Below are 17654 nucleotides of genomic sequence, written 5' to 3' on the forward strand. Positions count from 1 at the left end.
CTCAGTGATCCTTTGTTTCAACTCATGTTGGAAAGATCAAGACTGGGAAAAGTGCTCCATGGCAACATAAAGGGAGATAAAAAAGGGTCAACAGTGTTGGCCCAAGTGCCCATGACTGAAGGGCGCTGCTGGTAACTAGCTGGCAGGAGCACTTTGTACTACTAATGTCCAGCCAACTTCTCCCCCCCCCAACTTCATCCCCTTCTTCAGTGTGAATATCAGCAATGTGGCTAAAGGGAGACTCCAGGAGACTATGGCAAAGGCCTTGCCAAATCCAGGTTCACCACATTCCCTTCTCTCCCCTCTTCCACTGCTTCACCTGCAGCAGGACTTTCCCCATCATGTTCCCATGGGCAGAGGTGACAACTGCAAATCTCCCAGTCCTTTTTCTTGTCCTTCCTGAAGACAAGTTTGCTGTCTGCTTTTTCCAAGTCCCCAGAAATCTCTCTGATCCAAACGCTTGATGGCCTGGTCCAGAAAGGCAGGGTAGTGTGACATAGCAGAGAGGGGTATCTGTAATGAGCCTGTGAGAGGGAGGTTACAGAAATCTCACAGAGACACTGGGGGTTGGTTCTGGAGTCACACAGGGCAACGGCAGTGTTCTGTGAGGTGTCCACATCTGAGCTGGCCTCCCACGCTCCTCATACACACAGGGCTGTTGAGAGACACGAGTCTCTGCCTTGCACACCACACACAGTGCACTGCAGTGTCTGCAGTGTCCCTCTGGCTCCTGCAGCCACTGCCAGAGGCTGGGAGGCACCTCAGCCCTGCAGTGCTTTGCCCTGCTCTGCCCTTCTCTGAGATGCCCCACGGCATGAGGAATGGTCACAGGGACCTTGCTTCAAGGAAGCACATCTCAGAGCTGGATTCAGGTGCCTTCCCAAGGAATGTTACTTAACCTTGTGACAATGTCTGCCCCACCGGCCTTCATGAGACTTGTAGGAATGGCTGATGGCATCTGTGCTCACTCCTGTTCATCTCTCTCTGTGTGTATGATATGCCTGCTGGCACCAGCAGCAATGGGATTCCTTTTATACATCTCCCATGAACCCTCAGGGGTCCCTGCTCTTCTCCTGGACATCCTACTTCCCAGGGAGCCTTTATGAGATGAGCAATGAGCAGTGGACTGGCCAGCCATTGGTGAACCTCCTTCGATGCACTGTATATCTCTGAGCTGGTGGTGATGCTCTCCAGAGTAAGAAAAATGACAACAAGATAACAGAACAAACCTTGAGCCTGCAATGTATTGTGGGTCATATGCAGAAAAAAATGGGCTATGGTTTTGATTGTGAAACATCTCCAGTCATCAGTCTCTTCAAGCCATCCTTGAGCTCCTGGTTCCTCATGCTATAGATGAGGGGATTCACTGTTGGAGGCACCACCGAGTACAGAAATGACACCACCATGTCCAAGGATGCAGGGGAAATGGAGGAGGGCTTCAGGTAGGCAAACATGACAGTGCTGACAAAAAGGGATACCACGGCCAGGTGAGGGAGGCACGTGGAAAAGGCTTTGTGCCGGCCCTGCTCAGAGGGCATCCTCAGCACCACAATGAAGATCTGCACATAGGACACCAAAATGAAAATAAAGCAACCAAGGACTAAAGAAACGCTAAACACAAGTGCCCAGACTTCCCTGAGGTAGGCATCTGAGCAGGAGAGCTTGAGGATGTGGGGGATTTCACAGAAGAACTGTTTCACAGCATTGCCTCTGCAGAGGGGAAGGGAAAATGTGTTGGCCGTGTGCAGGACAGCATTGAGAAAGCCACTGCCCCAGGCAGCTGCTGCCATCTGGGCACAAGCTCTGCTGCCCAGGAGCCTCCCGTAGTGCAGGGGCTTGCAGATGGCAACATAGCGGTCATAGGCCATGATAGTGAGAAGGGAAAAATCTGAACCAAAGAAGAAGACAAAAAAGAAGACTTGTGCAGCACATCCTTGATAGGAGATGGTCCTGGTGTCCCAGAGGGCATTGGCCGTGGCTTTAGGAATAGTGGTAGAGATGGATCCCAGGTCGAGGAGGGCAAGGTTGAGCAGGAAGAAGTACATGGGGGTGTGGAGGCGGTGGTGGCAGGCTACGGCGCTGAGGATGAGGCCGTTGCCCAGGAGGGCAGCCAGGTAGATGCCCAGGAAGAGCGCGAAGTGCAGGAGCTGCAGCTCACGCGTGTCTGCGAATGCCAGCAGGAGGAACTCGGAGATGGTGCTTCTGTTGGACATCTGCTTTTCTGGGGATGTGATCCTGAACAAAGAAGAGAAAGAATAGTAACAATGTACAACAGATTCATCAGAGAAAAACTCATCCCGTTTCTCATTTAGAATTGCCAGAAAATTGTCCATTTCCAGGAAGACATTTGGTAGGTATCTTTCCTGAGTTCTTCCTGATGCCTGAGGGTATCCCCGGGAGCAGGGGACTCCTCTGTATTCAATGCAAGAGTCAGTTATGCCCAATAGCCAGAGGTAAGGTGGAACATGGGGCAATCTCAGACTCACTTCACTCCTGATAATAAAGAACCTTGCCCCAGTGTTGCTCCCTGGTTACCCAACTTCACAGCAGATATATATATATGATTTTTTTTAATTTTCATTTTATAGGGTCAGATTTTTTGTTGTTACTGACCTACCACACCTGCTGAGTTTTTCTAAAACAGAAATCCCGGGCATTTCTCCAGCACATAAGTGGAAATGTTGTGCATCCTAAGGGAAAAAGGGACTGGCCCTATAGTGCAGTGTCCTTTAGTGAGGACAGATAATCTGTCCATCAATACTGGTCTCAGCCACCATGTGATTGTTGCAGGAAAGTTGTACTCAGAGGTTGACCTGAGAAGAACCTGAACACTGCTGAGAGTAGAGGAATCCAGGCACAAAGTGCCCATCTCCAGACCCCTCATCCTGTCCCCATACTCCTCTTCCAGCCAAACACTCCTAGGGCTCATGGAATGGGCATGTGAAACCCCCATCCCCAGCCAGCCTGGGAACAAGACCAGCAGCAGCACAGCCAGCTGGAGAAGCCAGGAGGAATGCCAGCGTGCTGCTGCCAGGGGAGGCAAGGCCAGGGAGGGACAGACGGACACTCAGCAGACCCTCCTGTGCTGCAGCTCTGCCTGCAGAGGAGGCTGCTCATGCTCAGTGCAGGCAATCTGTACTCATCTCAAATTGGCTGAGGCCTCCCAAAGACAGGGCACTGGGCATTGGAGAGTTTGCAGCTCCTAAACATAAGCTAGGATAAAACATCAGAGGACCACAATGATGATGTTGGTGTAGTCTGTGGGCTGAGGTTTGGGAAGGGACTTTATGAAGTTCAGTGATGAAATATTAATCCCTCACTGCAATGCTCTAGCAGTCTCAGTCTGCAGTACAAACCCGACCACCTATTACCACGAAACCAGCCTCCACTCTACCACAGGTATCTGCAAGCACTGGCTACAGAAAATGTCTTGCCTTTCAGGTAGCCACGCCTTGGTCTTCCTTTTGAAAAATCCAATCTAAAACATTTTCTACTCGTTTCTGGAGAAACAGAGAGAACCACCCTGCCAGATGCTACCAGCTGTCGGATGTGCCAGCTGTAGAAGACCCCTCTGGCAACCCCACCTGCATGGCCCTGCTGCCAGAGCCTCACGGTGTCAAGAGCCTGCAGATGTGTCCTGCCACACGCTGCCCTCTGTTGTTGCGCTCCTCAGTGCCTCCAAGCCCTCTCTCCTTCTCTCCTCAATGTGTGCCAGCTGCGGTCAGAGCCCCCAGCCCTGCTGCGCTGTGCAGAGGAGCTGCTCCTGGGCACAGCTGTCTCTCTACACCAGGGCCCTCTTGCCACGAGCTCTCTCTGTCCCACGAGCCCGGCCCAGCTCAGCAGCACAGCACCAACCCAAGGCACTGCAATCACCCCTCTGGGGGCTTTGCTGATGAGCCCACGAACCTCAGGCACTCAGAGACAATTGAAGACAGCTCTCCAGAAGTCCAAGTCAGAGGCAAGATTCCTGCAGTGTCCCCCTGAGGGCCAGCACTGACACAGCCTCCCTTGGAGCTCATTAGAGCAGAACCCTAGAGGCAGTGAGGACAAGGAGACAAAGGCAATGTGAAGGTGACACTGATGTGCAGGAAAATTGGATGTGTTTCACCAAGCTCAAGGGCCAGGCCTTGACCCCAAGTGCTTGGGAAGGGAGATCCTTTCCCTTCACAACTTGCTCAGGCCTCTTTGTGGGGCAGTAGGAGATGGGGATATGCATTGCCAAGTGCAGGAGAATGGTACGACCCCTGCCTGCTTCATGGTTGGGGGTGAGGAGGCAATGAGGCCCTGGTGCTTTAACGATCAGCTGTCTCTTCATAGGCCTCAGTGGCAGAGACAACAGCCATAGCCATGGACACAAAGACCTGGGTCCTACTGGGACTTTGAGCCTTGCCATAGCCCTTTATCCTGTCTAAACATGGCTTTCTTAGGGACTCCGAGACCTCCACATCGTTCAATGCTGGCTGCAGACCCTTGTCCATGTGGTGTCACACCAAGTCTGAGCTGAGTCTGGGAACTCAGATCTTCTTGGTGACCATGCTCCTCATAAGGAAGCTCTGTCGGAAGCTGGCCTGGTTCCTGGTGAGCAGGCACCACAGCACATATGACATCCCTCGTGGTGCCCAGGCCCTCCTCCTGCTGGATACTTCTCACTCAGCAGTGTCCCAGGCTGCCCTGATGTGTGGGGTTTCTCTCCCTCTGGTACAGGACTGGGCTCTTCTCCATGTGAAAGTGAAGAGTTTTCTGAAGTCTAAATCCTGCAATTTCTCAAGGTTCACCCACAGTGATGCTCCATTCTATCAGCTGTTAATGTCAGCAGGCAGACAGTTCAAGCTTCCTGTGATTGTGTTATTTCTGACCAGACAGCAGCAGCAGAAAGAGTTGCAGGGAAGTTTGGATAATTCAGGAGTAACCAGCTGAATGGAATTGCAGCATAGAATCATGGGAGAGTAGGTGATGGAAGGCTGCCAGGTTCAACCGCTCCTGTGCTTCCTTCTCATGCATGCTGTCAGTTTCTCTGGAGCTGTGTCCTGAATGTTATGGGGCTGTGCAGGTGAAAATTAGAAGGGCCAAAGCCCAGCTGGAGCTCAATCCATCTATTACTGTCAAAGACAATAAATAAATAAATAAACAAACAAACAAATATATAATTAGTTTAAATGAAGGAGGATTAGGGAGAATCATAATGCTTTATTGGATTTTGGGGGGAAAGCCTGCTGACAGGGGATGAGTTAAAGGCTGAGACACTTAATGCCTTCTTTGCCTCTGTTTCTAGCAGCAAGACCAGTTGTTCCCCTGGACATTTCTTCCTCCTCATGGCCAGTGCCATCCTTCCATTGCACACTTTCTGGCAGTTTTTTCTCTCCTGCTCTTTCCTACTACCAAAAGAAGCTCCATGAGGGTGAAAACTACTCCTGAAGTAGGCATCCCAACCCAGCAGGCTCCTTGCGGCCTCTCAGCCTACCAGACACAAGTCACCTCAGCAGCAGCTTCCAAGCCAGGGGCCTGCTGCTGGCCTTGCAGCTTCTTGGCTAGACACAGCCAAGCCTTGTGCCTGCTGCTGTGCAGTCATGGACTCAAGCAGAAGGGACAGGACAACCCATATGGGGGCCTTCTTTCTGCCTGGGTCGTCCTGGCTCTGGAGGCAGAGGGGATCCCCCAGTCAGCATGCCAAGCAGGTGCCTTCTGCTGGCCTAGCAGGGCCACTGCCAGATGTCAGCCCAAAAGTGCAGATCCCAGGGAGAAGTCAAGGCTGACCTGCCACCTCCAGGCACAAGTGACCTCACAGTCCCTTTCTGTGACACATTCCTGCTGCTGCCCTATCAAGTGCAGAGACAGAAGTGACCTCACAGTCCCTGCCACAGTCACATTCCTCCTGCTGGGGCAGGAGATGCTGAGGCAGAGCTGAGCTTTCTCTAGCCCCCTCAGTATCTCTTTTTACTTTCTGCCTTAGAGATTATATAAAGTTTTAGTGGGATTGTTTGGTGTTCTGCTTTTTCTGTCACGTCTGTGGTTGAGGTATGGACAAGCTCTGTGGTTTACGGGTGTTTTACCTCTGCCAAGGAGTTTAGAGTTAAATAGAGCATTTTAATGTTAGTGTCAAGGGAAGGGATTACGATTATCAAGAGAGAAAATTGATTCCTTTCTGAGTGTTGCAGTTGCATTTAGGTTTAAGCGTTAAAATTACTGGTTCAAGTAAGGTAAGGTCCATATGTGACTTTTTGAAGTCAGTGTTACTGCACTACCGGCATTGCATGAATGCTCTTACCTCTATGAAATCATTAATTTCTTCTGGCCATGCTCCTCTTACCACCCCAAAATCTCACATGTCTCTTGTCCAGGCTGCTCCTGACCTCCCCATATCTTACTGGGATCAGCTTTCTGATGGCATTTAACATCTCAGTGTATCTGTCTCACCTCTGTTGGCTCCTCCATTCCTGAGAATGAAGCAGCGTTGTACTCAGGAGGGAAAAGGGCACAAAGGTCTTTAGGCGCATCCTGCACAATGTGCCCATCAGCTCTGCACCTCCACAAAATCATGCTTCCAACCTACATGTTTTTTTTTTTTTTTTTTTTTTTCGCAAATGGCTTCTGTGGATCCAGGGTTACTTTTCCCAAGCCTTCATGCATGTTTCTCTTTCAGATGTGGAGGTATGGGAAAAGGAAAGCAATGCATGAATGGAACTGAGCTTGGCAAGGGATGCAAAGAATAACAGGAATAGATTCTATAGATACATTGCTCAGATATGAAAGGCCAAGGAGACTGTACCCCATCTGATGTATGAGAAGGGTGTACTGGTAATGACAGACATGGAGAAGGCTGAGGTACTCAGCAGCATCTTTGCCTCAATCGTCCCTGCCAGTCAGGCTTCCCAAGTCTTTCATGTCTCTGAACCCATGGATGGAGGCTGAGGGGCCAAGTCCCGCCCGCTGTAAGTGAAGAGCAGGTTTGAGTCCACCTGAAGGAACTAAACACATGCAAGTCTATGGCGCCTGATGACATGCAACCCAGGGTCCTGAGGGAACTGCCTGATGTAGTTGTCAAGCCTCTCTCCATCATATTTGAAGAGTTCTGGCAGTCAGGTGAACTCCCTGCTGGCTGGAAAAAGGGAAACATCACTCCCATTTTTAAAAATGGTAGAAATGAGAACTCCTTCACAGCCATTGCCTCCTGCAGGCCCAGGAGATCCTGAGGCACACCCGATCCCATCACAGCATTCCCAGCCAGCTCCTCCTTGTGGCCTCGGATCTGATCACATACCTGTCACCTCACATGCCTCTTCCAATGCCATGGGACTGCTGCAGGACCTCACAGTCCCTGCCCTGCCCCAAGGGGACAAGAAGCTGAAGATAGGGATAGGAGTGGGGTTGAAGCTGAGATGTGCTGTGTGCATGGTGGAGGGCTTTGAGGGTTAGATGATCAGGTTAATGTTTAGGAAGTAGAGGTCACCCTTCAGGGTTAAGGGAATGGCAAGGACATCGAGGGATGGATTGGTGTTCTGCTCAAGGTGCCTGCTCACGGTTTAGGATAACGACAAGTTTTGAGGCTTTTAATTTAGATTTGATTTGAAGGCTAGATTTAAGGATGGCATTTTAATCCTTAGTTACGCTTAATCAGCTTTCTGTTTACCCTTCTTGTAGAAGATGCCTTTTACCTCTGCCTTTTCCAAATCCTGAGCAACGTCTCTCCTGTATCTGGCTTTTCCAAGGTCTTTGAGAGAGGTCTTATGGTGACATCTGCATCTCCACCAGCACCTCCCTCGCCCTTCCCACACCACCTCTAAGCAACCTGAGGACGGACAGGGAGGATGTTGATGGTTTGGGAAAGGGCTTGGTTAAAATCTCTGAGACCAAAAGTTCTTCTCAATAAAAGAGAAATTTTATTCATGCCTAAGAGTATGTCCTGTTCCTGTGTGGACTAATGTTATGATTGCTGTACAATCACAATAAATAAATAAATAAATAAATAAATAAATAAATAAATAAATAAATAAAATGCCATAACAAATGTTTGAAGGGAATAAGATACTGATTTATTATTTATTTATTTATTTATTTATTGACTTGCTGATTGTATTAGTAGCTTATGTTATGCACTGTTCTGCACTTCACATGGAGATATCATGGTGTCATAGGAAACAGTGACACCCATGAGGACAGAAGAGCAAGTGGATAAGGGCTTGAGCCTACCAACACAGGATGCACGCACATGAAAACTGTATGGGAGGGAAGAGGTAGATTGGATCCAAAATGTAGATTATGAAATCAAAGACCATGAATATCACCGTGGCACTGCAGGACAGCTCCAGCAATGGGGCAAAACCACACAAGAGGTGTCTATGACACTGGGACCACAGAACTGTAGCTGGGAGGAGGAGAAATAATTCCTGTACATAAGAGAAATTCCCCTGGTTCATGTACAGCTGCCTTCTGGAGCCAGACCTTCCACTTCTCGAGCCTTGCAGAGAACAGGGATGGCATACAGCCAGGGCTGACCGTAGGGCATGGTCCCCAGAAGGAAGCACGGCATCTGCAGGTGTTTGGTGGCAGGCACCAGCACAGTGTAGAGGGTGTTCCACATCCCAGTCTCCATGCTGGTCATGTGAGAGAGGAAGAAGAGATTTGTGTATGGGTAGAGGATCTTCCATGTGTGTTACTGGGAAAACTCAACAAATGGTGTCTTAGTGTCCAACTCCCTTCTTGGAAAACCTTTTAGAGCATTCAGTTCCCCCCTCTCTTGTTAGGACACATTCAGAGGGGTGAAATGATCCCTGGCAGTCGTGGCTGAGGTGTCCTGCCATGCAGTGGGAACACAATAAGAGTTAAGGGAGGGAATCATTTTACTCATGATGGACAATCAAACTTAAATAGCATAAATCACACTTCTAAAATCAGTCTCTCCCAAGTTCAGCAAGGAGCAGTCAGCGAAGACTTCAGTCTAATTCAGGCACCACACCCCAGCAGAGACCCTGCTGCCTTGGGGAGCTGTCAGCCCTGAGGCCCTGGGGACACCTCGAGGGAGACCAATGGCACAGAGCAAGCGATGCCATGGTCGGGTGCTGCGCTGCTGAGCTGGGCCGGGCTCCTGGGCCCAAGGGCAGCTCCTGGCAAGCGCTGCAGAGAGACAGCTGTGGCCAGGAGCAGCTCCTCTGCACAGCACAGCAGGGCTGGGGGCTCTGACCGCAGCTGGCACACAGAGAGGAGAGGAGAGAGGGCTTGGAGGCACTGAGGAGCGCAACAACAGAGGGCAGCGTGTGGCAGGACACATCTGCAGGCTCTTGACACCGTGAGGCTCTGGCAGCAGGGCCATGCAGGTGGGGTTGTGTCCTGGTTTCAGTTAGCACAGAATTAATTTTCTTCCTAGTAGCTGGTGGAATGCTGTGTTTTGGCTTAGAATGAGAAGAGTGCTGATAACACCCCGATGCTTTAATTGTTGCAGAGCAGTGCTTATACTAAGCCAAGGACATCTCAGCCTTTGCTCTGTCCTGCCAACGGGCAGGCTGGGGGGTGCAGTAAGAGCTGGGAGGGGACAGACCCAGGACAGGTGACCCAAACTAGCCAAAGGGGTATTCCATACCATCTGACGTCATGCTAAACAATATATAGGGGTGGCTAGCCGGGGGGAGGGGGCCGGACTGCTCGGGGTTAGGCTGGGCATCGGTCAGCGGGTGGTGAGCAATTGCATTGTGCATCACTTGTTTGTACATACTATTATTACTTTCGTATTATCCCCATTGTATCATCATTATTATTATTGTTATTATTATTTTTGTTATTTTTTTTTTTTCTTTTTTCCTGTCTTATTAAACTGTCTTTATCTCAACTCACGGGCTTCACTTTCCATTTCTCTCCCCCGTCCCAGAGAGGGAGGGGGGAGGGTGAGCGAACAGCTGCGTGGTGTTTAGCTGCCGGTCGGGTTAAACCACGACAGGTTGCCAGAGGGGTCTTCTACAGCTGGCACATCCGACAGCTGATAGCATCTGTCAGGATGGGTCTCTCTGTTTCTCCAGAAATGAGTAGAAAATGTTTTAGAGAATGACATTTATGATTGGATATTTGAAAAGGAAGACCAAGGCAGGGGCTACCCGAAAGGCAAGACTTTTTCTGTAGCCTGTGCTTGCAGATACCTGCGATAGAGCAGAGGCTGGTTTCATGGTAGTAGGTGGTCAGGTGTGTACTGAAGACTGAGACTCCTAGAACATTGCAGTGGGGGATCAATATTTAATCAATGAACTTCATAAAGTCCCTTCCCACACTTCAGCCCAGGAACTACACCAACATCATCATTCTGGTCCTCTCAGGTTTTATCCTAGTTGATCTTTTGGAGCTGCAAATCCTCCAGTGACCAGTGCCCTGTCTTTGGGAGGTCTCTGCTGGCTTGAGGTGAGTACAGATCACCTGCAATGAGCATGTGCTGCCTCGTCTGCAGGCAGAGCTGCAGCACAGGAGGGTCTGCTGAGTGTCCGTCTGTCCCTCCCTGGCCTTGCCTCCCCTGGCAGCAGCACGCTGGCATTCCTCCTGGCTTCTCTAGCTGGCCGTGCTGCTGCTGGTCTTGTTCCCAGGCTGGCTGGGGATGGGGGTTTCACACGCCCATGGAGTGAGCCCTCTGTGTGCCTGGGGGAAGGGGAGTACGGGGACAGGGTGAGGGGTGTGGAGATGGGCACTTTGAGCCTGGATTCCTCTGCTCTCAGCAGTGTCCTGGTTCTTTTCAGGTAAGGATGTGAATGTCATTGTCATACCGTTCAAAGAGATGCCAGAGGAGACCAGACTTGATGGACAGACTGTCTTTCCCCTCTGAATTATATTCTGAACTAAAGGGGGTGTCCCTTTCTCTGAAGATCCAGGTTTCACCTAGAGTGTAGCAGGAAGGAAAATATACAGAAAAGAAAATCCTACAACACTGCTTCCTCTTAGGAGAATTGGGAGCAAAACTGTGGATAATCACATATTGGTAAAGAATTGAATCTGGCATTACCCTATGTCCCTCTTTATCTGTTACTGTAGAGTAGGAATACCTCCTGCATTACCAAAGCAGAATCCTCTGCTCCCAGGGACACCCTCAGGCAGAATTGGATAGAGCTCATGAAAGGGACTTGCCAAACATGTCCTTGAATTAGGCCTTACAATAGGATAATTCTGTTGTATATCCTTACTGTATTTTTCCTCCTTAGACAGGACCACTGCCCAGAAACAGCAAATGTGTAACATCAGCTCTGTGAGTGAGTTCCTCCTGCTGGCATTCGCAGACACGCGCGAGCTGCAGCTCCTGCACTTCACGCTCTTCCTGGGCATCTACCTGGCTGCACTCCTGGGCAACGGCCTCATCCTCACCGCCGTAGCCTGCCACTACAGCCTCCACACCCCCATGTACATCTTCCTCCTCAACCTCGCCCTCCTTGACCTGGGCTGCATCTCCACCACTCTCCCCAAAGCCATGGACAATGCCCTCTGGGACACCAGGGCTATCTCTTATCAAGGATGTGTTGTCCAAGTACTCTTTTTAGACTTCTTCATTGGAGCGGAGTATTCCCTTCTCACCGTCATGGCCTACGACCGCTACATTGCCATCTGCAAGCCCCTGCACTACAGGAACCTTGTGGGCAGCAGAGCTTGTGCCCAGATGGCAGCAGCTGCCTGGGGCAGTGGCTTTCTCCATGCTGTCCTGCACACAGCCAACACATTTTCACTGCCCCCTTCCCAAGGCAATGCTGTGAAACAGTTCTTCTGTGAAATCCCCCAGATCCTCAAGCTCTCCTGCTCATCTGTCCACCTCAGGGAAGGTCGGCTTCTCATGTTTACTACCTGTTTAACCACTGGATGTTTTGTTTTTATTGTGTTGTCCTATGTGCAGATCTTCAGGGCAGTGCTGAGGATGCCCTCTAAGCAGGGCCGGCACAAAGCTTTTTCCACGTGCCTTCCTCACCTGGCCGTCGTCTCCCTGTTTGTCAGCACTATCATATTTGCCCACCTAAAACCTCCCTCCATCTCTTCCCCATCCCTGGACCTGGTGGTGTCATTTCTGTACTCAGTGGTACCTCCAGCAGTGAACCCTCTCATCTACAGCATGAGGAACAAGGAGCTTAATTATGCAACGAGGAAACTGTTTGGATACATGCTTCTTCAGAGTCAGTAATGTCTTTCATTTCCCAGTTTATTAAAGAATTTATTAGGAAATATTTTTGTTAATTTGTTTTTACAATTAATGTAAGTTTCTTGGGTTTGATTTAAATAAATGTATTTTTAACATCCTGATTTTTTTTTTTTTTAATTTCTTTTATCCAGTCATCTAATATAGCTAAAGAAGCAAGCTTAATGAATATGTAAAGACAATAACAAATCCCTCAGAATATCATTCATCTCAGTTTCTCTCTCTTCAAATCTCCTCTGGAGCTGGGGGAGCAGCCCCAGCACGCAGGAAGGGCTCAGGGCCAAGAGCCCAGCTGCCACATGCAGGAGCAGCCCCGGTGGTCCTCGGGGCTGCCCCTCCCTGCCCGCTGGGCTCTGCCTCTCTGCTGCCTTCGGGTCGGGGCTGCTGCTTCCCTGGAGCCATGGCCATGGCCAGCAGCAGGACGTGGCCTTTTCACTGCTGCTCCCTTTGGTTTCTACATTGTTCTCTTGTGCTCTCACATTCAACTAAGTCCTGAGATCGCATGTACCTTGGTGACAGTCTTGTTGTCTGTACAGTGGCATCTCTTCCATTACACAGCTCTTCCAAAGATGCTGATAGAAATATACCCATGGAACTGATGCATGAACGGGAACTTTACTGGGCTTCACTATGGATCAGAATTTAAGAGTGCTCAGTGTAGTGCTGGACTAAGAGCTCCCTTCTTAGGTTGCAAACAATCTGCTCCCTTCATGGTCAGCAAACAATAATTGGCCTTGACTGGCCTGGGACTGTCCTGGGTCTGATGGCAAATGGCATCCTGGAGAGGAATCTGGAGCTGCTCTGTGGCTGGGCCAGGCTTCTTGTGCTGGCCTGGGGAGCGGGGCTGGCCCTGCAGGGCACAGGCACCCCGTGCTGGGGATCTCATAGGGAGGAGAGCAAGGCTCCTGCAGCTTCACGGACCTCCATCGCCTGAGCTGGGGCTGGCCCCTGCGCGGGGGTTGCGAGGGGCTGGGGCTGTGGTGGCCGTGCCCAGAGCCCTGCAGCAGCCTGCGGTGGGCACTGCCCTGGGGCCAGCCCAGCCTGGGCTGCCGGGCTGCACTGGGCTGGGCTGGTCCGTACTAGGGAGAGGGCAGGGAGGAGGGGAGAGGTGGGCAGGGGCTGGGCTGGACTGGGGATGCAGGGAGGAAAGGGACAATCGGGTTTACTGGACTGGGTATATTTAATGGCCTGGCACATCACACCCACAAATGTATCAGGCTCTACTGGACACTGGTGCACAGTGTACCCTAATGCCATCAAGCTAGAAAGAGGTAGAACCCACCTGTATTTCTGGAGTGACAGGGGGATCCCAACAGTTAACTGTACTGGAGGCTGAAGTGAGTCTAACTGGGAAGGAATGGCCAAAGCACCCCATTGGGACTGGCCCAGAGGCTATGTGCATCCTTGGCATAGACTGCTTCAGGAGAGGGAATTCAGAGTTCCAAGAGGGCACCACCGGTGGGGCTTTGGCAGAACTGCCTTGGAGACAAAGGACATGAAACAGTTGTTACCTTGCTTGGCCTTCCACAGAATCCTTCTGTTGGGGGTTTGCTGAGGGGTGAAGAACAGCAGGTGTCAATGGCTACCATGGTGGAGCACCTGAGGCAGCGTCGCGCTAACCGAGACTCCCTGATTGCCATTCATGAGCTGGGTCATCGACTGGAGAGCCAAGGTGTAGATGCAGAGCTTGGGAGTGTGGTTATGTGATGGACTTGTCAGCACTAAGGTAAAGTTGCCTGACCTGGGTGACACATCCCAGAGTAGTGTCGGGCACAATGCAATTCTTTTTGCCTTCTGCATCAACAGCACACGAAGTAGGACTTTGCCCTACTCTATTGACTGGGCAGGTCTTTTCACTCTAATCAATTTACGTTTCTGTGTCTGGAAAGGGACAATTTCCCAAAAGTGGCCAATCTCATGGGTAGAGCTACAGCCAATGAACATATATTTCCTTTAATTTTCTTCCTGAGTTTTCCACAGAAGACCCAATAGGGACTATGGATGTCCAGGTGTCTACTGAGATTGAGGCTGAATTTCTCAGGATCCAAAAGTCATTTCAATTTTATTTTATTTTATTTTATTTTATTTTATTTTATTTTATTTTATTTTATTTTATTTTATTTTATTTTATTTTATTTTATTTTATTTTATTTTATTATTTTTTGAAGGCACCCCTGACTTATCTTAGAAAGGATTTCATGTGTTGGGCTGGGCTGCATTTACTGGGACAAAGACCACTGTTAGCAGTGGAGGTGTCAGACCAGCACACTCAGCTCTTCCTCCCGATGAAGGTCTCTAAAGAAGTCACTCTGGATGAATAGCGATAGGAGAATGATTCTCCAAACTGAAATGCTGCAAAATTCAGCCTTTCAAACAAGAAAATATTTTTATTGGTTGCTTTTTTAAATCTTCCTTAATTTCATCTTGCAAGCTCTGCAATTAGCTGCGTAAGGTGTGAAGGCTTGAAGACAACTATCGAAGAGATGTTAGGAGTTTCAGCATTTTAATGAGTTCCATGGTGTATTTTGGTGCTCAGTCTATGAAGCTCAGGTACTGAGAGGTGAATAATGCAACTACTAGAAAAAATAGTCAGAAGGAAAAGCTGAAGTGACTTGGAGTATTAATGGGCCCCACTGAGGGCTGTTACTAACAAAGCCTCCCCAGGGCCTTGGTAGGGTAGATAATTGGAGGCCATGGTTATAGACACGCAAAGCACTGTGCTGAGAAAAATCTTGGTTGGTTTTAGTGAAGAAGAAGAGCAAATGCCTGACCCCTGGAACTGTGAGAGGAGATCCTGCACCCGCACGTCTGGCTCGAGGCTGTTCCTGGGGTCTGTGGGCTGTGGTGGGCAGTGTGATGCCATGAGAAGAACAGTGGTATGACACCTCTGAGCTGCTGCACAGGGTTGCAAAGAACCAATGAGGCCTCATCAGAATGAATAAAATGTATTTCCTCATAGACTCTAGCCAAGAGGACAGAAATTTCAGGGCTGTTGGGCCTGCCATTTCTACCAGCACCCTCTGCATTCCCCTCTACAGGCTTTCCTATCATGTGCCACAGTCTGACCTATTTCCGTGAAGTCTGGAGATACCATCTCTGTTCACCACCTTGCTTTAATCCCTTGCTTTCACCCATGTCTCGTCAGCCCTCACCAGATTTTCTTTGAAACACAAAGCCAGGGTCTGATCACAGGGTGACCTCTGGCACTACAGCAATATACTTTGAGGGACATTTCTTCCTCCTTGTGGACAATGCTAAACTTCCAAGGTGCACTCTGTGGAAGTTTTATCTTCTGCTCATTTCTACTGCCAAAGAAAGCTCCATCAGGGTGGAAAGCACTCCTGAAGTAGGCAGCCCAACCCAGCAGGCTCCTTGCGGCCTCTCAGCCAACCAGACACAAGTCACCTCAGCAGCAGCTTCCAAGCCAGGGGCCTGCTGCTGGCCTTGCAGCTTCTTGGCTAGACACAGCCAAGCCTTGTGCCTCCTGCTGCCCACTCATGGACTCAAGCAGAAGGGACAGGACAACCCATGTTGGGGCCTTCTTTCTGCCTGGGTCCTCCTGGGTCTGGAGGCAGAGGGGATCCCACAGTCAGCGTGCCAAGCAGGTGCCTTCTGCTGACCTAGCAGGGCCACTGCCAGATGTCAGCCCAAAAGTGCAGATCCCAGGTCTACGTCAAGGGTGACCTGCCACCTCCAGACACAAGTGACCTCACAGTCCCTTTCTATTCCTGCTGCTGCCCTATCAAGTGCAGAGACAGAAGTGACCTCACAGTCACTGCCACAGTCACATTCCTCCTGCTGGGGCAGGAGTTGCTGAGGCAGAGCTGAGCTCCTCAGAGCATTCCCACCCATCTCCTCCTTGTGGCCCACAAGCTGATCAGATCCATGGCCCCTCACATTTATTTGGATTTAGGGTTTGGTTTAGATCTCTTAAGCAGTTTTCTAGTTTTAAATATACCATTTTAATGCTAGTATTAAGGGCAGAGATCAGAGTGATTAAAAGATTAAGAGCTAGGGGAAGCGGCTATGAGCTGAATTTTGTCTTCTAGGGATACGTTGTGGTCACTCATTAGAGTAGTGGATTCCTGTCAGGGTGCTGAGTAGCAATTAGGTTTAGGAAAGAAGTTTACAGGTTAAAGCTGGGGAATAGCCTTGTATGACTATTTTTAGTCACAATTACAGCTGCATCAGCATAACCTGAACCCTCTTACCTCTACAAAATCCTTAATTTCGGCTGGCCAAGCTCCTATTCCCTCCTCTCAGTCTCACATTTCTCCTGGCCAGGCTTCTCCTGATTTCCCCATATCAGCTGTCTTTTTAGGGGCATGCTTATGATGCCTTTCATGATCTTAGACTATCTGTCAGTGCTCTGTTGGCTGCTCTATTCCTGAGAAAAGCGCCACTTAAGACACGATGGAAAAGGACACAAATGTCCATCAGAGCAGCCTGCACAATGTGCCCAGCAGCTCTGCAGTGCCACAAAAGTGTGGTTCCTCCCTACAAGTTTCCTTTCCAGAATGGCTCCTATGGCTCCAGGGTAACTTTTCTCAGGCCAAACCACCCTTGCTTGCAGGCTCCACATGTCTCTCCAACCCTCCCCTCCTCCCCTGCAGTAGTGGCACCTCAGTGCAGCAGGTTGGTGCATCTCCAGGCTCAGGGGTGTTTCCTGAGGGCCTGCCCCGTGTGGGGAGTGGTGGGGAGGAAGAGAGCAAGGTCATCTCCTGGGGCATGGCTGAGCACAGCCCAGCTATCCCGCACCGTGGGCAGGCCCCTGCTCCCAGGCTGAGGCAGACATGCAAGGTGGACACTTCTCCATCATCCCAGCTTTATGCAGGGCCCTTCAGCCCTGTCCCCCATTCGGGACTCACCACTTCCTTCTCGTCAACCCACAGACATTGATTGCTTTCCATTTGGGGACTCAGGCAGGACTTTAAGGACCTGCTAAAGCCCTGAGTGTCCTTGTTTCTCACAGCCTTCTCACAAGTCTTTCTCCTGGCCCTCCTCACTGCCCAGCACTGCCTCTCAGGTGGCACTCAGTGACCCTTCAGAAGGGCTTTTGGGCTTCCTCAATTGTTCTGGTGCTTATTAGCACCTTCCTGGCTCCTTCCAGAGCTTAGAGGGAGTCTTCTTGTCCATCAGGGACCCTGTACTGGCTGTTGGTGGGACGGAGTTACTCTCTGCAAAGCAGCCCCTTGTGGTACTGTGTTTTGGTTGTGTAACCAGTGATGGTCACCCACAGTTGTGGTTGCTGTTTTTGAGCATTTCTTGCACAGCATCAGGGCCTTCTGTGGCTCACAATTTCTGAGTTTTACTTGGTTTCGCTATTCTGTCCCCAGTTCCTCTAGAAGAAGGGAAAGCAGGTGGCTGATAGGTGTTTATCTGCTGGATGCATGGAGCAAGGAGGTGTCCGTGGTGCCAGGATATGGAGGTCCGTGAAGCTGCAGGAGCCCTGCTCTCTTGCCTGGCAGATCCCCAGCACACAGTGCCTGTGCCCCGCAGGGCCAGCCCT

The 17654-nt window shown here is 50.2% G+C and overlaps 1 protein-coding gene across 1 annotated transcript; it reads right to left on the bottom strand.

The window, feature by feature from the left end:
* Positions 1 to 1274: 1274 nt before the first annotated feature.
* Positions 1275 to 2213, bottom strand: LOC311216315 (olfactory receptor 14C36-like; the record flags this gene model as incomplete). The annotated part of the gene is made up of 1 exon (XM_084297860.1): positions 1275 to 2213. The coding sequence occupies one exon, from the start codon at positions 2211 to 2213 to the stop codon at positions 1275 to 1277; it is 939 nt and encodes a 312-aa protein (XP_084153986.1).
* Positions 2214 to 17654: the final 15441 nt, after the last annotated feature.

Source organism: Netta rufina (genome assembly GCF_964035555.1).
Source record: "Netta rufina genome assembly, chromosome: 18".
Taxonomy (NCBI): domain Eukaryota; kingdom Metazoa; phylum Chordata; class Aves; order Anseriformes; family Anatidae; genus Netta; species Netta rufina.